General features: G+C 37.5%; 1 protein-coding gene across 3 annotated transcripts in view; it reads left to right on the top strand.

The window, feature by feature from the left end:
- MYO16 (myosin XVI) overlaps nt 1–22,808 on the top strand; it is a 700,871-nt gene that overhangs the window by 451,538 nt on the left and 226,525 nt on the right. For all 3 annotated transcript variants that reach the window (XM_064361880.1, XM_064361879.1, XM_021677383.2), the window contains exons 18-20: nt 702–819; nt 1,578–1,649; nt 3,916–4,057. In XM_064361880.1, the coding sequence (XP_064217950.1) occupies nt 702–819; nt 1,578–1,649; nt 3,916–4,057 (332 nt within the window). The remainder of the gene's footprint in view (nt 1–701; nt 820–1,577; nt 1,650–3,915; nt 4,058–22,808) is intronic.

The raw sequence follows: 22,808 nt of genomic DNA, 5'->3' as shown, positions 1-22,808 counted from the left end.
AAACCAAACTTAAGGTCTCGTTGATTCTTTTCTGCAGTGTTCCAGATGCTCTTCCAGCATTCTCTTACTTCCTGCTACCCTCTGCTCAAAGATAACTCTTGCCAACATCCATTTTTTTCTGTTTTCCTTAAAATACCTTAAAAAACAATTAGCATTTTGTTAGTCTAGGCACAGTTGTTTTCATTATGCCTCCTTTAGTTTTCCAGGAGAAGTGAAAAATTCTGCAATCATCATGTTAATTTATCTCGTAAGAGAGATAGCAAGGAAATGAACACCATGTGTAGGTCCTTGAATGAAGCGGCCACAGCATGTGCTGAGTCTGAGTAGTGTTCATCGTGAGCCTGCAGAGGACAGGGGTGAAGTCTGACCTTACAAGTGAAACCTTCAGCACACAATTATTCATTTTTGTTATGACCATTATCTACAAGCTGTTAATTTATATCAGAATAGTATTACCTTATTCTCTGATGCTTCAGGAACAGAAACATTGGTCTGGAGAAAATATGCTTTGAATGATGAGACTTGGATTTTGAGGTAGAGATTGGTAGTTTTCTCGCCATATCAAACATTTGGGATCTGCAAACTCACAACCTCATTAATAGGGCCATCATTTTTGTAACCTACTTTCAGATATTTAAAAATTCTGCCTTTTAATCTTTCTTCTAAGCACCCTATTCATTCTCTGTTTGTAAAACTCATAGGAGGTGGAGAATCTGTTTGTAATTCTAGCAGCAATATTGCACCTTGGAGACATTCGGTTTACTGCTCTGACCGAGGGGGACTCCGCCTTCGTTTCTGACCTCCAGCTCCTGGAACAAGGTCAGTGGAACATGACCTTCTGACATTAACCTCATTGATGTGCAGCGTTGTAGATCTACCAGTAGATGGAGACATAGTACAGAAAAGCCAGTTGGCGTAAACCTTTTATAGTAGTATTCAGTGAGGAGGTAAAATGGTCCACTTTGTTTTTTCTTATAATCTATTAGGGAAATGGGAAGCAAGATGTACTTTTATTCTCATTCTGTGCGCCACATTAACAACACCGATTCTTTAACACATACTTATGTTTATTTATGTTGTTCTAAGTACTCTTCACCCCACCACCCAGTATATTTTGGGGGCATGTTATTAGCTAAACATTTTAAACAGAATGTAATGACTTATCTTCAAAGATCTTGCCAAGAATTTATCTCTTTGAAGTTGCCTCATTAGTCGCTCCTAGATTTTTAAAAAATACCTTAAAACCACAGATTGTCAATAAACAACATATCTCCACCTATATCAAAGTGATTTAACCAGGAATTTGGAGAGAAAAAGAAATTCCATACCATCTGTGAGAACAGGGAGGAAGAAAATCTGCTGTGGTTTAGTGCACAGGACTGCAAGAACTCATTAATGTTTTGATTACTCTAAGATGTTTCTCTAGTTGAATTTGACAATTACAGTAGTGATGACTTTTTAAATTACCTATGTTTTATGTGTCTATATAAAACTTATCAATTATAGCCATACAATGCAATGTTCTCAGTAACAAAAAATATACTAACTTTGTGTTTATAATGCTGATTTAATTTCAGTGGCTGGAATGTTACAAGTATCAACAGATGAGTTGGCATCTGCCTTAACAACTGATATTCAATATTTTAAAGGTAATTTCTTAAACTTTAACATGTTTGTGCAATTTGGAATCAAATATGAAAATTAAATCCAGTTTGGCCTATCTCCACTCAGTGAAACTATTTCTATGAATTGAATGCCAAATGAGAAAAGCATTATGAGCCTTTTTGGTCATTTGATACAACTATACTGTAGACTCTTTATGCTCCTAAGAGACCATTCTTCCTAACTGGTCACCCCTTCTAGCTAATCTTTCATCTTAGAAAAGCTAAGCCATCAGTCCAAGAGGGTTTATTCAAATAAAATATTGGATCGATTTGCATGTGTGGTGTCATGCTGCACTCTTCAGTGAAGGACCCACCTTTTCCTGCTACCTCATTGGTTAGAATAGCTGTCATTTATTGGGTATTTATAAACAGATAGGTATTGTGCCAAGTCCTATAAAAATTGTAGTGTTTGAATTCTCACCAATTGCTCTGATGTGGCCATTACTATTTCCATTTTGACAGATGGGAACACTAAGATTCAAGTAAGTTAAATAACTTTGAACATCAAATCACTAGTAGGTGACACGTTTGGAATTAGAATCTAGCGCTGACTCACTCCCAGATGACACACTTAATCTCCATGCTACATGCCTCTCTACTCCGTGAGCAAAGACAGTGGTTTCCCACATAATCCTCGAGTACTCGCTCTGAATGATGGCCTTATGACTTTCCTCTTTATTGTGACTGTGAGAACTCACCATTCGTCTGACCTTTTTTTCTCTGAAATCGCTGCTGTTCATCCTCTGTGGCCTTTTGTACCTACTTGCAGGTATTTAGGTAGGTGGCTCACAGTTTCTGCCTCACTCCTACTCCCAGAATGAATCTCCCCATTGTTCACTCAGTTGCCCAAAAGTTATCCTTGATAGCTCTCTCTTCCACCTCCTCCATGCGTTGGTCAGACACACGCCAGTTCAACCTCATCAGTATCTCCCATTCTTATTGCCTTCCCTTCATTTTCTTAGGCACTGCTGAAGTTATCATTCATTCCTGCATTACAGAAAGACGCTCTTGGTTCCTCTTTTATCTGACCTTATCTCTGCTTGCCCTTCTTCCACACTGCTTCTGAAATAATCTTTCTGAAATCCAACAGGCATTTTAGAAATAAGACCAACAGTTTCAAAGGTACAGAAACTCCTTTAGAGGAAAGCTCGTCACTTTAGATGGCTTAGGAGGCCCCACTGGCACCCTTGCCTCTAGCCACACTAAGCATCTTGAAGACATTGTTCTTCTTTGCACCTTCTTTTGAGAAACATCGAGCTCATCATAGTATCTATGATTTCCTCCGCTTTACACCACCCTCACCTGTTACCACCACCCTGTGGGTGCCCCACCTGCACTCCACAGTCATCTGGCTCTAGGAATGTCAATTTCACAATGTCATAAACGGCCACACCCGCTTTTGCTGCCACCTTGTGTTGTTCCATCTCGATGGCCTTGAACTTGTAGCTCTCTGACTACATTTCTCCCAGTATCAGTAGGTATCCTTCCTCACCTGTGCTTCTAACAGATTGAAAACCCTTCAACCCCATTCCACGTGGATCCCACCCTGTTCCTGGTCTCCTGCTCTGCCTGAGATGCAATGGTCAGTAAGTTTGGCCAAGGCCATAGAATATGAATTCTAGACTTCCATTCACACTCAGCCCTCCTGTCACAGTGGTGGGACCGGCTCAGTGGCAAACCACCCCTGCTCCTTGTTCCTTGGCCCTGTCTCTGTTCTGTTCTCTTTCACAAACCTGTCACTCAAGAGCTCAATCACTGTCTCTTTGAGAATGACATATAAATTCCCACCTAAGTTCCAATCTTCTTTCCAAACTCCAGACCCACTTTCTGGTTGATGAAATCATGTCTTTGAAAATATTTAAAATATATGATTTTCCAGACAGCTTATTTCCAAATGCCTTAGGAAGATTCAGTATCCAAACCAGTGAGTCGTTATCAGAAGCCTTGCCGGGAGGGGCCCTGTGAAGAACTGGCTTCCTAACTGAGGTGAAATTACACACCCTACAATAAAGGTGCAACTCTGTGGCCAACAGTTGTAATGAAGAAGATTGCAATGCACATGACATTCGTTTTAGGAAATGTTTTGCATAATAACTGACCGAGACCTTCTCATTTGCTAGAATCAATATGATCTTTATACATCACTTGTCGAATGGATGTGTGGGGAATAAATAGGATGTGTGGAGTTTTGGTTGGCTTCCAAATGAGGAAACCCTTGTGCTCACGCCTTCTCTCCTTTCTGCCGTTTTAGGAGACGTGATAATAAGACGACACACCATACAGATGGCTGAATTTTTCCGGGACCTCTTGGCCAAGTCCCTGTACAGTCGTTTGTTCAGCTTTTTGGTGAATACCATGAATTGTTGCCTCCACAGTCAAGATGAACAGAGAAGGTAGGAGTTGCTGGACGCTAAGTTCTGTTGTTATTACCGTAATAAGTCACTTAGAGGCTCAACTCCTAAAGCAGCTTCATTATTACAGGTGACCCATAAGTTAAACTTCATTAATAGATTTCATTTTAACAAGGTAATTTGACTGCAGAGGTTTTATTGATTATTTACATTCATTTATTAATATATTCAATGAAATATATTCAATCATTAATGTATTTCATTTTAACAAGGTAATTTGACTTGAAGGGTTTTTGTTGTTGTTGTTGTTGTTGAGACGGAGTCTCGCTGTGTCGCCAGGCTGGAGTGCAGTGGCACGACCTCGGCTCACTGTAACCTCCGCCTCCTGGGTTCAAGCGATTCTCCTCCCTCAGCCTCCCGAGTAGCTGAGACTACAGGCATATGCCACCACACCCAGCTAATTTTTGTATTTTTAGTGGAGATAGGGTTGCACCATGTTGGCCATTGGCCAGGCTGGTCTTGATCTCTAGACCTCGTGATCCACACACTTCGGCTCCCAAAGTGCTGGGATTACAGGTGTGAGACACCATGCCTGGCTGACTTGAAGGATTTTATTGATTACTCTTTAGGAAGTGAAACCCCCTCCCTCCATTTGCACTGATGAATTAATCATCTCCTATGCATAGATATTCAAATGCATTCTTTATGGCAGAAGGTATATATGGCCTTTTGTGCATCAGTAAGTATAAAAACATTATAAATCTAGGAAGAAGACAGTCTAAGAACACCTAAAGCACCGGGATTTGTTGAGTAGCTCATGCCTCTTTCAGAACCGATTTGATGATGTTTTGGGTCAGTAAGTCTTTGTCTTATTTCTTCACTTATTTTGTGGATTATTTGACAGAGGGTCCCTATGGTAATTATGTTGATTCATACCCCTAATCATCATAAACAGTAGCTTTTCAGGGCTCTTTCATCATATAAAGATTCTATATTCCATACTTATGAGTGGAAAACTTTCTTGTTATCCTTGTCACTAGTAGTGACCTTGAGCAGATAATTGAGAGCACAATCTCATTCACAAGTCCTCACATACAGGCTTGTCTTCCAGGGAAATCTGAGAATTTCTTTGTCATCCGTACAGACTTCTTAAATTTAAATTAAATTCCTGAAAACTGATGGCTTTAGAGGTTTCTTGGAAAACATTAGAACTAATATATATTAATGGGAAAGTTCTTAAATAAATATAGACATCTCAGAAGATTGCAAAGACAAGAGGATACTGAAATTTGTATTAAAATGTACACATCTCAAATCCCACTGAACACTGATTAGCTGATGAATTAATCATCTCCTATGCATTCAATAGTCTGTGATTTGAGAGTAGCTACGATATAATCCATATTTCAGCAGAAATATTTTAGTACTTAGTATGGTAAGGACTCTTGATTTTGCTATTGTTTATTGCTATCAGTTAATTTGTTAATTTCCTGTAAGTATAAAGATGATTCACAGAATGATACTAATATGCTCAGTCTACCAAATTAACTATGTATAAAATTATTGACAGTTCTGCTGAAGTTGACACTGAAAAAAAATGAATATATAAGTCTAGCTGTACATAGAAGATTTTAGAAAATTTTTATTTGACATTTAAATCTTACAGAGCCTTGAATTTACATAATTGGAAATACTTATGGAATGGTTTACATTTTTTGCTACAAACACACACACACAGAAAATCTACAAACATAAACCGTGGAAAACACTTTTTTGTCTTTTCATGGGAATATTGCCACTGCGTCAATGTGTAAATGTAAGAGGATGGTCTTATCTTTTAAAATTTGTTACTAAGCAAATGAGTGAGGACAGGGCTTAGTGGGAAATTAGAGGTGAATCACCATATTGTAAGCTTGACTTCCAAGAGACGGTATTCTCCTTTGAGTCATAACTCTCATATTTTCTTCTCTATTTCTTCCATGGGTCACCAAAACCTGAATTTAAATCCCCAAATAAAGCAAGAAAAGGTTATATTTGCAGTATTTCTAACTCATTTAAATTCATGGAAAGCTTACGGTTTTGCAGATTTGTAGGCCCATTTCCTAAGTTACAGAAAGGTCTCAAAAATGTGGATAACATTAGAATAGGCTCTTGGTGTTGACCAATCCCCAGTTTTTTTGAAATTTTGTAGTCATGTCAAAAAAGACTATATAAATAAATTGTATCCTCATGGTCAAAGTTGTAGAGCAAGATTGTGACAGAATAGACATATTTTTCACAGTATATATGTGTGTTTGTGTGTGTGTGTATATATATATACAGTAAATATACACTGATTATGATAGGATATACTTCTCATACAGACATGTATACATACATACAGTATACAGACATGTGTACTATATATATGTGTGTGTGTTTGTGTGTGTGTATATATATACAGTAAATATACACTGATTATGATAGGATATACTTCTCATACAGACATGTATACATACATACAGTATACAGATATGTGTACTATATATGTGTGTGTGTGTGTATATATATATACAGTAAATATACACTGATTATGATAGGATATACTTTTCATACAGACATATATACATACATACAGTATACAGACGTGTACTATATATATATGTGTGTGTGTGTATATATATATACAGTAAATATACACTGATTATGATAGGATATACTTTTCATACAGACACGTATACATACATACAGTATACAGACATGTGTACTATATATGTGTGTGTGTGTGTGTGTATATATATATACAGTAAATATACACTGATTATGATAGGATATACTTTTCATACAGACATGTATACATACATACAGTATACAGACATGTGTCCTATATATATGTGTGTGTGTGTGTGTGTGTGTGTGCATGTATATATATATACAGTAAATATACACTGATTATGATAGGATATACTTTTCATACAGACATGTATACATACATACAGTATACAGATATGTGTACTGTATATATGTGTGTGTGTCTGTTTGTGTGTGTATATAAAATTTGTAAATTTGGCAAGAGAGAATAAATATCAGTACGATTTACTCTAAGAAGTTATAAAGGGAAAATGAGTGAAATTGAAGCAGGTGAAATATCTGTATGTTGCATGATGGGTTCATTTCTTGGATTACAGTAGAATAAGTGCAATGTTAATCGCATAGTATATTAAAATAATTCTACTTTCTCCACCTGGGTAGGTGTTGCTTCTAAACAAATACCCTGGGTGCCATGCAGGTGAGGTTGATGGGATTAATTGAAATGAGCAGAAGCACTGGTCAGTTTGCCGGATCAGAACCCAGTCTCTAAGATGAAGGTGTAGCTGCCTGCTGAGGTGTTGCCCTCTGGGAGCCTGACTTCTGTACGGTGCGTGGCCTGGACCCCTCAGGCTGGGGACCACTGAGGGCCACAGTTAGTGGTGCTTTAAATATTGAAACACTGAAACTTTATTTATTAGGCTTAGGTGAAAATGATCTGGTCCAAACAGTTAAAATAATAATAGCAGTAATAAAAACAAAACAACAATAATATAATGCCCTGTATTTGCTTAAAACTTTGTTGTTCACCAAGCGTGTACATATAAATTACCTTGGGAAGAAATTCTGTTAAATCGCTGAAAACGACACATTTTATGGTAACAGTGACTCTCGGAAAATGTGAAGCACAGTTCACAATCGTGACCACGGTCTGCTTCCTCACGCCCCTTCCAATGCGCTTCTTCGGGAGAAACTCGTTTAAAATCAAAGGCTTCGTATTTTAACCATTTTCAGAGGTGTTTCTTTTTCTAAACTATAATTCTATGACTTCTAAAATGAAGGCTATTGTATATCATTTAAATTTGTATGAGAATGTCATTATTATAAAACTCACATTTACAGTCTCCAGTGCCACGAGCAGAGTTTCGCTCAGTCCACCTCGCTTTTCTCCCGCACACAGACACGTCGTCAGCCCCCTCCAGGGGCACCTGTGCTCTCTCTCCTCACTGCGTCTTCACCTCTTGTTCACTGCCATTGTGCTTCTGCTGCATCAGATGCTCTTGTGCCCGAGTTTTCTCAGTGCCATCATGGTCTTCCACGGGGGGATATTACCTAATAGCACCCATTTTCATCTCTGATTAATTGAAGAGTAAGACAATGTAGTAAGAGGCCAGGTTCGGAGGCTCACACCTGTAATCCCAGCCCTTTGGGAGGCCAATGGGGGTGGATCACTTGAGACAGGAGTTCAAGAGCAGCCTGGCCAACATGACAAAACCACATCTCTACTAAAAATAGAAAAATATTAGCCAGGTGTGGTGGTACATGCCTGTAGTCCCAGCTACTTGGGAGGCTAAGGCAGGAGAATTGCTTGAACCTGGGAGGCAGAGGTTACAATGAGCCGATATCACGCCACTGCATTGCAGCCTGGGCAACAGAGTGAGACCCTGTCTCAAAAAAAAAAAAAAAAATACAATGGAGTAAGGCATTTGGGAGTCAGAATAGCAATTTGATGAGTGACACAGCAGATGTGAAAAGATGCCATTTACATGCTGAACCAATTGCTTCTGCCCACTGTGCCCCAGGCTCAGATGGACATGCCCACTGGTTCCCAGTAAGCCCTGAAGTGGCCGGCGCCCTCTTAGAGCTTGGAGGAGCAGAGGCCATGATGTGCTCCCCGCCAGCCCAGGAAGACTGCCCGGAGCTGTCGTTGTCCAGGCTTCCTCCTAGCCTCTAGGGGAATAAGTCAGTCTTCCACAGGCCAAGAGACTCACAGCTCAAGGGCTTCCTTTCCCTGTAAGAAAACCTCAAGACTGAATAAGCATCTCCACCTAACACATGTGAGTCCACAAACTCGAAAGATTGAGGGACAGTCTAACACACAAAGGCATGTAGGCTTTGAGACTTCCATTCTGAGTGAGCCGGGTCTTTTTAAAATTTTTTTCCTGGTGTTTTCAAGAGCATAGACCTGAACTCGTCTGGCCACTAGGCATATGGAAGACCCATGTAGTTTATTCATAACTTACCATCATTTCACATTAAATTGATCATATTTAGCAATTAAAATATAATCTTAAATTACATCAAATTATTTCTAAAGAAAAACTAATAAAGTCGTTAAATTTGTTTTGACTTTTCTAGATTGTTTGGCCCCAACACCTCTGTGAATTGTCAGCTGACACCCAATGACCACTGTAGGTGTAAACAAAGTCCTTGTTAAAACCATTAGGAGAGCCCGCACATAGATTCCCATCATTTCACATGTAGAAACTTGGCAACCACTGACGGGTATGGACGACAGGGATCTTCCCTTCCATTCTCCTCACGGTCCACTTTCCGAAAGTGAGTTGCCCTCTCTTCCCAGACACAGCCATTCTCTCCAAGGAGCCATCACCTCCCCTTGGGCGTTTCATGAATCCCACTCAGACCAAAGCCATGCTCTGCTCATTCTTTTTAGGAATTGTGAGGGTGCCAGGGGTTCTTCTACAGTGTTAGCACATTTGAGTGGCAGATAGCAGCATCAGATGGCTTCCCAAATGAGCTCAATCACCTCTCTGCCCGGCTACAGCAATCCCATCGAGAACTGCAGATTGTTAAAGCTTTTTTTTCTATAGCTCCAAATAGGTTTCTTTCCAGGGTTTCACCACTGTGATTTAGACCATCATCTTAAGAACATACCTTGTGAGACAGAGAGGATGTGGTGTAGAATTTCCTTAACACTTCTATCCTTTCATGGTCTATTTTGCCTCATTATTGAAGAAACCCTGTTCTATTTTGTGATACTAGCTGGCTGTTTCTAATGTAATACTGAAAGGCTTTCATTAAGTATTTGCATGCTTTTCCTTACGAAAATTGCAAACCTTTGAACCAGATAGCTAGGGGAACACGCTAAAATTATCTTTATCTGAAAGGGCAGCATTATATTATGGTGGCTGCAAGAAATGTATCTGTTTTATGGTAGTCGACATTATGAGTAGAGTTGTTTACGGCTTTTCCAACTGAGTCGCCTTATGCTTACTTATTTCATTGTAACCAAATTAACCATTATATTAAACTATTCTCACTTATTTTGGTGTAACTCTATTAAAAAAAGTATGACTTGTGGTATAATGAAAACATATTTTCTGATGTCCCACCTCCCTTTAAAATTTATTCAATAGGAGTAATATTTGTGTGACTCTGAGATAAAACTTAATCAGGGCCCAAGACTTTTCTGCTCATTTTAAAATAAATCACAGTTCTATGGACTGTTTAATACCAAAGTAGCCAGCATTGGAGCAGAAATTACATATGTTCAAAGGTAAGAGTTCCCCTCCCGCTGTACAGGTGACGTCTGTGGAGGGAGCTGTCAGCCTCCCAGGAAGGGTATGAGGTGGGGTGCTGCACCCCAGTGTGGAAGGAAAATGGGAGCAGGAACAAGGAGGTGAAGGATTTCTTGGCTTGCTGATTGACAGTGGATCACAGCTTCCCATGGCTCAAAACTGATGACTCCACTCAGAAATGAGAAAAAAGAACACATCCAGCAGGATGTAAATTGAAGGTGATATCAGTGTATTAAGTGAGTACATTCATCCCTAGCATCTGACAACACTTAAGAGAATGTTAGTGTCTAAATGAACATAGAGAATCTGCACTAATAAGATTGTAACAAGCAATTTAATATTCTTCAGAAAATTTGTACTTCCTCATTAGGGGAGACTTGTTATCTTTACTTAATTAAAGGGAAAAATATTTCATATTGAGAACAAATAACTATAGCTTTGAAGAATTGTGCAGGCTGGTTTAAAAAAAAAAAACCCAACTCCCAGTGGCATTTTGGCTAATCCATGTTTGGTCTGCAGACTGTCTAACCGAATGACAGAAGAGGCTGATCTTTACCTTGATGCTGTGAAAGTGAGGTGAATTAATTGGTTTAAGGGGATCAAGTTAAATTGGCTTACATTCTCATTTCCTAATTCTACACTTGGGTTTTGTTCTACTAAGGATTCAGTATGTATACTATTAGTTTTGAATATGCATTGGTGTATATGAATGTGCTTTTTGGGTATCCATGGATTTCAAATATAAGAGAATATTTTTTGCTGTTGATATTAAGTGATACTAGAATTTTCTGTGATTTTGTATATCTCTGATTGATGCAATCAGGTAGCGCTTAATATACTTATAAAACTTTATAGTGTATCTCAGCCTCTTCTAGGTCAAAGTCTAATGTGGGAATTCAGCAAGTGCCACACACACACACGCGCACACACACACACACACACACATGCACAGTTTTCCATACAACTTCTGGGGATTCATTGTTCCTCCTCCCCACAAAATCCATATAATTGGGCTATAATTTCTCAGTTTATTGATTAGAAAATTAACACCTTCTGAATTAATATCCTCAATATTGTTCATAGTCTCCTTGTAGTTCCTGAGGACTTTTACTGCTGAGTCTTTTGTATAATGATTTTGTTGTTGACTTTTTGTAAACTAAAGAATTCTATTTTTGTATTTTAGGTAAAATTTGTGATTTTAAAAACATATTCTGAGATACCTCCTAATAGATGAATAACATAATTTTTGAAATAGTGAAATGACACTAAGCGTGTTGTCTATTTTGTAAGATTATTTTTACTGGATTTGGTTTTTCAGCTCTAAGAGAGTATTTATCAAGGATCTTGGTCATTAGGGACAATAAGCCAGAGCTTTGTTTATAAAATGTTGTCTGAGCCTGAAGATAGAGCTAAGGAGGGAACGTCTTTCTGCCACACTGTAGGCAGGCTATTAAAATACCTTTTAGATAGTTTACATCTATCCTGTTTGCACTGACCACTTGTGAAGACTTTACCTAGCAACTTATGACTGTTTCCAAATTTCATCTTATAGGTCTATTTGGGTATTTATTTATTTGCTTTCTATGCAGGGTGGGTTGTCGTGCTTCTGCAGAAAAGATTACCCATCTTTACTGTGGAATTCTTGGTGTGCTTGCTAAGTACAATTTCAGTTGGCGGTATACTAATATGCTTTAAGCTTTGGGATGCTATTTTTCAAGTTAAAAAATGCCACTATTGTGGCCATCAGGGGTTCCCCATTGTCTCAGGTTTTGCTGTATGCATACGCCCCAAAATCCAGTCAGCTGTGTAAATCCATGCCTGTGTCTCTGTGTGTATATGCGTGTGATTATTTTATTCTCAAATAATTCAACAAAGAGGTTATTATTTATTTATTTATTTATTTATTTTGAGACACAGTCTCGCTGTGTCGCCAGGCACCAGGCTGGAGTGCAGTGGTATGATCTCAGCTCACTGCAACCTCCTCCTCCTGGGTTCAAGCAATTCTCCTGCCTCAGCCTCCTGAGTAGCTGGGACTACAGGCGCATGCTAACACGCCCAGCTAATTTTTGTATTTTTTTAGTAGAGATGGGGTTTCAACATGGTCTCAATCTCTTGACCTCGTGATCCACCTGCCTCAGCCTCCCAAAGTGCTGGGATTACAGGCGTGAGCCACCGTGTCCAGCCTATTTTTTAAAAAAAAATCAGATGCAATTTCTGACTTTTTAAAAGGACTGGAATGTAGCCATACTAGCAATTAATCATTCTTATAAAGCATGAATAATATTTTGCAAGTAATTGAGGTCAATGTGGGAAGGTTAAATCTTTGAGTTAAAACTTTGGGGCCGGGCGTGGTGGCTCACGCCTGTAATCCCAGCACTTTGGGAGGCCGAGGCGGGTGGATCACGAGGTCAAGAGATTGAGACCATCCTGGTCAACATGGTGAAACCCTGTCTCTACTAAAAATACAAAAAAAATTAGCTGGGCATGGTGGCGCGTGCCTGTAATCCCAGCTACTCAGGAGGCTGAGGCAGGAGAATTGCCTGAACCCAGGAGGCGGAGGTTGCGGTGAGCCGAGATCGTGCCATTGCACTCCAGCCTGGGTAACAAAAGCGAAACTCCGTCTCCAAAAAAAAAAAAACACTTTGAAGATTAATCTCTTTCAAGGGATGCAGCCATTGGGAGCATCTCAGGTTTGATGTGGGAATATTCCATTCTGGAAAATATCAGAAGGGCATAAACACTTCATTTTCCCAGCCATGCTTCCTTACAGACACGTCTCCTTTGCTTTAGATGACGGCTTGACATTATTCCCTCCACCAGAAGCCTAAAGTGGAGAGTACACCCTCCATTTTGAGGCAGGTGATTGGGAAATATTTTAATGAAAATAAGCAATATGATTTTTTAGAATGTATGTGCCTTCAATCCTCCATGTGAAATAGAACTTGTATAATAAGCATCATCTAATTTCACATTTAAGTGTTTTCTGCCCTTTGAGACTATCCATGTCATTAACTAGATGATCTATAGTGATTCTTAGCAGTATGGAGTGAGGTGGGATCAGTAGCTTTTCATTACAAAGCAGAGAAATATTAAAATTAAGTATTTTTTGTCAGCTCACGTACAATTGCCCTTAACGCTCCAGGAATTATGGTGAGAGAGAATAAGCAATATTTCTCATTTTCTGAGTGTGAAATAAGAAACTTAATCTAAGTGGTAGACTAAGCGATAGAAAAGCAGAGTAATAAGAAAACGTCTAGAAACTGCCAAGTAATTAGAAAACTTCCAGAAATTACACTTTTTTATTTTTTGATAATAACATTGGAAATTAGTATTTCCAGGAAAACATCTGACCATATGACATATTTAAAACCTCCTAAGTGAATTTTTTTTTTTTTTTTTTGAGACAGAGTTTCGCTCTTATCACCCAGTCTGGAGTGCAATGGCGCAATCTCGGCTCACCGCAACCTCTGCCTCCCGGGTTCAGGCAATTCTCCTGCCTCAGCCTCCCGAGTACCTGGGATTACAGGCACGCACCACCATGCCCAGCTAATTTTTGTATTTTTAGTAGAGACGGGGTTTCACCGTGTTGACCAGGATGGTCTCGATCTCTTGACCTCGTGATCCACCCGCCTCGGCCTCCCAAAGTGCTGGGATTACAGGAGCGAGCCACCGCGCCTGGCCCCTAAGTGAAATTTTATCCCTCTCTCTTTCTCTCTGATGTAATCTATATTTTATCAATTGCTGTTAAACATTTGGAAAAGGGGCTGGGCGCGGTGGCTCATGCCTATAATCCCAGCACTTTGGGAGACCGAGGCGGGTGGATCACGAGGTCAAGAGATTGATACCATCCTGGCCAACATAGTGAAAACCCATCTCTACTAAAAAAGTACAAAATTAGCTGGGCATGGTGGCGCGTGCCCGTAATCCCACCTACTTGGGAGGCTGAGGCAGGAGCATTGCCTGAAGCTGGGAGGCGGAGGTTGCAATGAGCCGAGATCACGCCACTGCACTCCAGCCTGGCACCTGGTGACAGAGCGAGACTGTGTCTCAAAAAAAAAAAAAAAAAAAAAAAAAAAATTTGGAAAAACACAAGAGATATAATCTGTTCTCATTTAACAGGAACAAAACTGGGAAAAAAAATTGAAACTTGTTTCTGAAGCAGGGATTGAACACAGATAAATGAACCTGATTAAAACCAAATGTTTTTTATGTATGTTTTCACTTTTTCCCTTAGATTAATCATCTTATTGGAATGCTTATCAAGATTCACACTCTTTGGTGACAATTACAAACCAAAAAGATATGTGTAAGAAAGAAGAATCCCCAAATCTAGACAATCCATTTATTATTAATTGAGTGTTGGTATAAAATATATTTTATGCATAACTTTCTCAATTATACTGAAAGTACTTAATTCATACTAAATGCATTTATGTTTATAATTTTCAAATGCCTTATAAAAGAAATAACACTTCCTGGGCATTTGTGAGAAAATAAAAATAGGCTTATCCTGATTTTTCTTTTTCCATTTCACGCATAAAAACGTCTTTTATTTTATGTTACAAATTTTGGGAAAAATTCAGTAATCAAGAAGAGTACAAAAGGAATATAGGCAAACCACCCATGGATCTACTACCTTGAATTAATACTACTAACATTTTTCAACTTTTGACTCAGATTTTCATTATCATAAGAGACATAGAGGATTACAACTAAAAACCAAGGTTGCTTTTGTTTTTTTATATATAGTTACATTCTTCTTCCCTCCCCAGAGACAACAATATTATCAAATGCATGTAAGCTTCCAAAATTTTTAAAATCTCTCTAGACACTGGTTTTTCATAGCAAATATATAAAATTGTGAGTAAGAATTACAGAAATGCTATCCTACAGTATATTTTATTCTCTACTTCCTTTGCTAATTTCATATGGTCTTTGAAATTTAACTGTATTGATACCTCAAGACCTAGTTTGTTCTTTTTAACTGCTGCCCTACCTGTGGATGAAGAAATCTCGGTATACTCATCTATTTCACTACTGATGGACACTGAAGTCTCCTTTCATTTTTTTTCTTAGTTGCGATCAGCACTGTATCCTCATACTTGTCTCTTAAGATATATGTTTAGAATTTTCCCTGAGGTATATATTTAGTGGCAGAATTGCAAGGAGAGCGATCATTTCCTTTTTTTTGATTGTAAGCGAAGTCGACATCTTCTGGTGAGGCAAATTGTGCCCTGTACCCTGGCACATGCCCACGGATGTTCATTGGGATTTATGTAATCATATCCCATGTTCCGGCTTTAGCCTTATCATAGACATTCTGTTCCTACCACAAGGTCATCTCACATTTTTTTTTAAAACCTTTAGATTTTCAGCGCAGCAAGAAAATTACTGTGTATATAAGGAATTGATAAAGTTTTTATTTTTACTTGAATATTTGATGATCCCTCCCCTGTTTATTAGCAATGTTTCTTTACTCCTCTCTAGATTTTGAAGCTATTTTACTAAAACTGCATCAATGATATATTGCTTTAATTACTTCTATAGGTTCTATTTTTCTTAAGTGTTTTGGTTATGTTGGGGTCTTTATTTTTACATATTAATTTTATGATCAGTTTGACTCTATAAAATAATTCTTCTGAGATGTTGACTAGAAATACATTTATAGATTAATATGAGAAAAATTATACCTTTTGGGTTATTGATTGTTTTCTTCCACAAATATGATATATATTTTAACATTTATTATTGTATTCCTTAAATAATGTTTGATTTTTTTCCCATCAATTTCTTGCACAGCTTGATTTCTTTTTCTATGAATCTCTTTTTTGTGTATTGCTATAATGAGTTCTATTCTATTACATATTAATTTACTGGAATACTGAACCTAGAGTTTCTTACGTTGATCTTATATTTAGAAATCCTGCTGACTTTTCTTATTAGTTCTAATAAATTTCCTGTAAAATGGCTTAGTATTTTCTTATGTAAATCATCATAATTATCCTTTTTTTCTTTATGTATCTTACTTCTTCTTATTTTATTGCATTGGCTAGCAGTGCCAATACATGTGGAAAATTTGTGATGATAATGGATCTTATTGTTTAGTTTCCAAATTCATGGCAATACCTATAAATATTTGTCATTAAGTACTATATTTACATAGAGTTCCAATAAATAAGCTCTGCCCAGTGTTTTCTTTTGATCATGGATGGATATAAATTTTTTCTAACGTTTTTCTTTATTTATTAGGGAGACCATAGCAATTCCCTTCTTTTCTTTTCTCATATGACAAATTACATTGATGTTTATTTTTTGACATTGAATCGTTCTTCATTTATAGTGCAAACCCTGTTTGCTCCTGATGTACTAGATTCCATGTTCAAGTCTTTATTTATGTTTGCATTTATTTTCATTAGTGAGAAGTGAGATGAGATTTTTTTTTTTCTTCTTACATAATCATTTGCTATCAAATTAACATTAAAGTTAGGTAGCTTTCTCTTTTCTTCTGTCTCTCTCTCTCTCTCCTTTTTTTTTCTCTAAAAGTTTGTACTAAATGAAGATCATATATTTCTTTAATGTCTGGTGAAATCTCCCTAAAATTTTCTGAGCATTTGAAAGGAGAGTTGGCTTTGGATACTGATTATTTTAAAATGTATATTACGTTTCAAATTATTTTCTTTCTTTTTTGAGTCACACATATTTTCTGGAATTTCATCCACTTTGATACTTTTAATTTATTCACGAGCTAAATCATAGCTAGCTTTGTTTAGTAATCTTTTAGACTCTATTTCAACTGTAGTTTGTCAACATTTATATTCCTATAGTTTGTTTATGCATTGTCCCCAATATTGCTAATTCTTTCTCAAGAATCTGCCTATAAGAATTATTTTCAAGGATCATATTTTTGTTTTGTTGTCATTTTCATGTTTATGTCATTTTAACTAATTTATGAAACTTCAAAAACATATTTTCTGTAGTTTTATTATATCCTTCTTTTTCCTTTCTTTGGATTATGTCTTTTTGGGTGTTTTTTTTTTTTTCCTGAATTCATGAGCTGAATGTTTCATAGTTTCCAATGATGTTTTTACACTGAGTCTATAAAGTATCTCCTAAATACTTCTTAGTGTATTCCAGAAGTTTCATCTGGAGTGCTTCCTTTGTTGTTTAGTTCTAAATATTTTGTCTTTATGTTCTTTCAAAGATAAAATAACAAGCGGTTTTTCAGAAAAATAAATCTGACACACCACGTTTTTCCGTCCTTCATCCAAACTGGGGATTTTTTTTTTTTAAACCATTAAATAATGAGATTTCTTTGATTCTTATGAATATAGTATGAGTGACTTCTATTTCTGTGTAGACTTATTTAAATCATGTTGCTTATTACCATGACAACCAAAACTACACAATTTAGCAAATATCTGAGACAAACCTGCTTTCTAAATAATCCCCCTTCTGCTCCATTTCCTTACCCAAACACCCATATGAATAATGATTTCCTAAAGAGCTAAAAAGTCTTTTCTCTGCAATAGTGCATTTGTTTTTTCATTATTTTATGAGACAATCTTTATTTTCAAATAGAAGAATCTAAAGGAATAAAAAAGTATTGGGGTTTTACCAAAGCATCATGCAGATTATAATACTCAAAAATAATTTTAAATTATCAGCTAATAAATAAAACATAATGAATAAAAATTTATCACTCATTATTTTGAAAAAGGCATACACTATAGATAAAATAGTGGTTAAATGAAATATTAATCATGATAGCTATGATAAATTGCTTCAAGAGTAGTGCAGCTTATTGACCCAATAAGCAAAATAAATTTTGCCCTAAGTACATGTTTTCAGGAGATAGAGAAATAGATTCATCAGATCTAGAAGAATATGACATTTTTAATATCAAACGGTCATTTTTTTCTGCTAATGACTAATATGTTATTTACAAATATTGAAAGCCACATAGTTTTAATAAAAAAATGAATATGAAATGCAACAATATATAAGGCCAATAAAAACCTTTTAGCGTTTTATTTTGCTACCTCTTTCTTGAGCCAAGAGTGCAGAGGCTAAAGCTTGTATATTTTATACAAAGGAAAAAATTCATTGCACTGTTAGCTATTCCTGCTCTCGTTTCATTTCTAACTGGGGAAATGCATTTGGCCTCTTTTCAACCCCTGATAACTGTCCTGCTCAATAGAGTTAGCCGAATCTTTGTTTATTATGCTCCCTGTGCCTGTCATTTGAGCATAGTGGCAGTTCTGCCAAAATAAATAACACTGCAGTGGCGTTCAGAAAGGAGAGCAGAATGTCCCTTTCTGACTCTCTGCGGCCCTGTCTGTCCCTGAAAAAAACACCAGGAAGGAAATGTCAGTACCACTAGCTAAACACTGTTTGCCTTTTTCAAATGTAATTTTCTAATTGAGGAGGATGTGCTTTGCAGCTAAAGGACATTTTCAGTTTTTGTCAGCCTCATACTTTGAACTTTTCTCTCTTCACATACTGTCTAATGGAAAATACATTTTCCAAGCCTGGCATTTTTATGTGTGCAGGTGTGAGAAGTTGTAAAGGTACGATTATTGTGGTTATTATTTTTTGAATATTTCCTGTAAATGAGACAGGCTTGGAGCTGTTGATTCAGTTTACATTGACATTAGCTATGAGATAGTCATTCTTGTCTCCCTTTTACAAATAAGGAAACTGCAACTCAGAGAGGTTAAGTAAATGGCCCAAGTCACACAGCCAGGAAATGATGGGCTTGGGATATGAACCTAGTATTCCAGACTTAAAATGCCTCCCATGTTGAAAATAGTAAGAAAAAAGGTTAGTTTTAAAGCTTAAATGGTTTTTAAATAACCTTTAAAATATAGGTAATTTCTTCTTTATTTCAAATGAAGTTATTATTAAAGTTAAATCTATATGAATATGGGCATGCCCCTGTGGGCAAGGCTGTCATCTATCCCTTTGTATCTGGGTCTTCACTATCCAGCACAGTGCTTTCACAAATGAGGTGCTCAGTATATATTTATTGAAATGGTGAATGAACTAATAACAGAATTAAATAAAGCCTAGCTTAAATGCCATTATAAAGAGAAGTATTTTGTGGTAAATTGCAAAAAAATGATCCCAATTATTAGTCTCTGCATCCATGCCTGGTACAGTATAAGTTTGATGCTTCTCTTGTAAGAGGTTAATTCTTTTTCCTTTCCCTTCGAATTCAAGCTGGCTTTGTGACTTGCTTTAGCCAATAGAATACACCAGAAATGGTGGTGTGCCACCCCTGAAGCCTTGTGTGATTCTGCTTCCTTTATCCCTGTCACTGCCATGTGAGTAAGGCCAGGCTGGCCGGCTGGAAGATGAGACAGACACTCGTGTTGCTCCAGCCTTCGGCCGGTCATTTGCAGAGTTGATGGGTTAGGTCATCCTGAACCTGATAGTGTCCACCAGGTGGTCCAAGGTGACACACACAATTATGAACAATAATAACTACTTACTGTTTTAAGTCTCTGAGCTTTGTGGTGCTTGGTTATCCAGAAACATCGACCTGCTACAAGTCACTATATAATTAAATGTTCATAGTTGTTACTTGGAACCACACATTTTTTGTACGTACATTTGAAGGTGATTATTGAAAAGACAGCTCTCCATTTCACAAGTGATTTGGAGATTCTGAGATGATCCACCTTCCCGGTGTTTTCAAACCCTGTGGTCTGTCATCTTCTGGGCCATTAAAATCCAAAACCTTAGGGATTGAGGATTCTTAGTTTTTAATACCTGTACGAGGTTGCAGAGATATCCGGAAGTGCTTTGTAAAACACTTAGTAGCCAGCAGCTCCTGGAGGAAATGACGTAAGGAGATGGAGATAGAAGGATACAAAGTAGCAAGTATGTGGGATGAACAAGTGGAAGGACCTCCTATCGGATATGAGGACTATGGTCAATGCCAGCGTGCTGCATTCAGGGTTTTTGCTCAGTGAGTAGATTATACCTGCTCTTGCCATGAGGCAGGGGCTTGGATAATTATGTATGGTGATAGATGCACTAATTCATTCTACTCCAATAACCATTTACTACATATGTGTATCACATAGCATCATATTATATACTTTAACATACACAATACAATTTATTTAAAAAAAAAAACAAAATAAAAAATAAAGGAGTGTTTGAGCTGGGAGATAATTAAGGGAGAAAAGCAACTCTATTAATGTAAGCATGATAAGTTAAAACAAAGTGAACAGCACTTTTTACTGTAGCCTTTAGCTACGGGTTGAAATGACATGCAGCTTCCAAATTTTGTCTATATGCATCTACAGTAATTCTATCTTTTAACTGGGTTTTAATTTTTTAAAGGGTAATAGGAAGCAAAAGATCTGGATTCCTATTCTGAGCCTACTACTTAACATTAATGAAATCTTTAGTTAAACATTTATGTCTTGTGAATCTTAATTTTCTTCATCCCTAAAATTGTGATAATCACATCCCATCTGCCTACAGATGGAGGTTTAGCCTACATATCTCTTTGGCTTGTTTTTGATCTTAAGACCTATGAGTCTATAATTCCTAGTTAGGATAAGTTTGAAATTGTCAGTAACACCCAAATATCCTATGCTCTTAAAATACATTTGGGATAGATCAGACCAATCCATACATCACAGCACTCCTAGACACAGTCAGTTTTCTGATTGGGGTGGCTAAAATTGGAATGATTTGGTGCCACACTTCCTTCCATTTATAATTTTTTTAAAAACTACCTTTTCAATTGATATTCATCTCCCAACTGCCAGTAACATTTGGATTTTTTTATTGATAACATGTGTCAGCTCAAGGCCGAAGACTAAATCAAAATAAGAAAGGTAGATTGCAATTCTCCAATTGGTTTGAAGTACAGAATAAATATGCCATGCAGAGTAAAATCAAAATTGTCTTTCTGGAACCAAATACCATCTGTACAATTGATTTCCTCTCTCCATTCTCCCATTTCTCTCTCCTGTCCCCCTCCTTCTCTCTTGCCAATACATTTCTCCATCTGAATCTTACGTGAGAACCACGGGAGGAAGAAAGTGATTGGGCCCCAGACAGTGTTTCCCAGAGAACATCCTGTGGGATATTCATCCAAGATGTCCATGAAACACATTTTAAAATTCAAGAAAGGGAGTGGCTCTTGTCAAAAAAAGAGTTGTGCATTCTCTTGAAACAGTACAAAGTCCAATGGACTGAAAAGCTTTGAATGTAAGGTAAAGAGTAGCCAGCTTTAGTTGACCATAGAACTGAGGACACATTTGAAAAACTCTTCAATGGCCTATTTAAAAACATTTAGGATCATTGGAACCCGAAATGCTATGTGCCTTAGTAGACTGCCGATTTCTCCAAGTGGAAGCAGGCAAGCAATTCAGTATTACTAAAGGTGAAGATGACCTCTCCCAGCTTGTCGCTCTCCAAGTAGACTGAACGCTGCCTGAGGACAGGTTCTGTGTCTTACGTTCCAATTGTTAACACTGAAGGGACCATGAGGCTTTACAGTACTTTCTAATTGACTGATTGAAATTGTGAGGAAGTGTCCATAGGCTTCTCTTCCCATTTGCAAAATAGTTATGTTGACTCCTCTCTCACCTCTCATTAGTAAAAGTTGACCCAACTACCTATAGCACCCTTACTACACTGATCTAACATCAGGAAAAGGCAAAATAGAATTAATCAGCCTCAAAAGGTTTTCACCCCTGAGGAGAGCTAGTTGTTCTATGAATGCTTCTAAAATATTCATGGAGCTCAATAACCCACCCATAAGGCTTTACCAGAAGCTGTACAAAGTCTTCACCCTGCTCTATCACAAAACTTTCTTTCTGAAAATGAATTTCACTACTGTATACCTTAATGGGTGACCTCTGAATTGGCTTCCTCCAACCCAAATTATGTTATAAATGCATCCAATTCCATGGATCCTGTGTTCTTAGGAGAACTGGTAGGGCCACTATTAATGGGTGAATTTTGAAGGCTGCAAATCAGAAGCTCACGTTGTAAATCCTCATACCCATGGCCTGGAATAGCTTACCTCTCCCACTGCATCTACCTTAACAAGTCCAAGTCCCAGAGAAGCGCTAGAACTCTGGGGAGAGCCTAGATTCATGCCTTTCCTGACGTCACCATCCATATACATTTGCCATGGCTGGCTTTCTTTTGCAGGGAAGCATGTACCTGGTAGAACTTGTTCAATCATTCACACAGGGGATTCAGACATAGGGAAAGCTCTCTTTTCAGTGATTGGTAATCGAACCTTTTCTTTGACAATCACAGAAGTCTTCCACTGCACCTATCTGGATTACTCCTGCTGGGGTCCCAACTTTGTCTCTGTCTTCTTGAATTGCTAGCCACTAAACTAGACACGTGTACTTGGGTTTCATGCTTTTTGCATTTCCCTGCAATTTTCCTGAGCGCTCTGTGACAGCCCCTGTTCATGTTCTCTAACTCAC

The sequence above is a fragment of the Aotus nancymaae genome, unplaced genomic scaffold, assembly GCF_030222135.1.
Source record: "Aotus nancymaae isolate 86718 unplaced genomic scaffold, 86718_ANA_hifiasm-v0.15.2.pri h1tg000044l, whole genome shotgun sequence".
Lineage (NCBI taxonomy): Eukaryota > Metazoa > Chordata > Mammalia > Primates > Aotidae > Aotus > Aotus nancymaae.
This window is presented reverse-complemented; position numbering and strand designations above follow the sequence as displayed.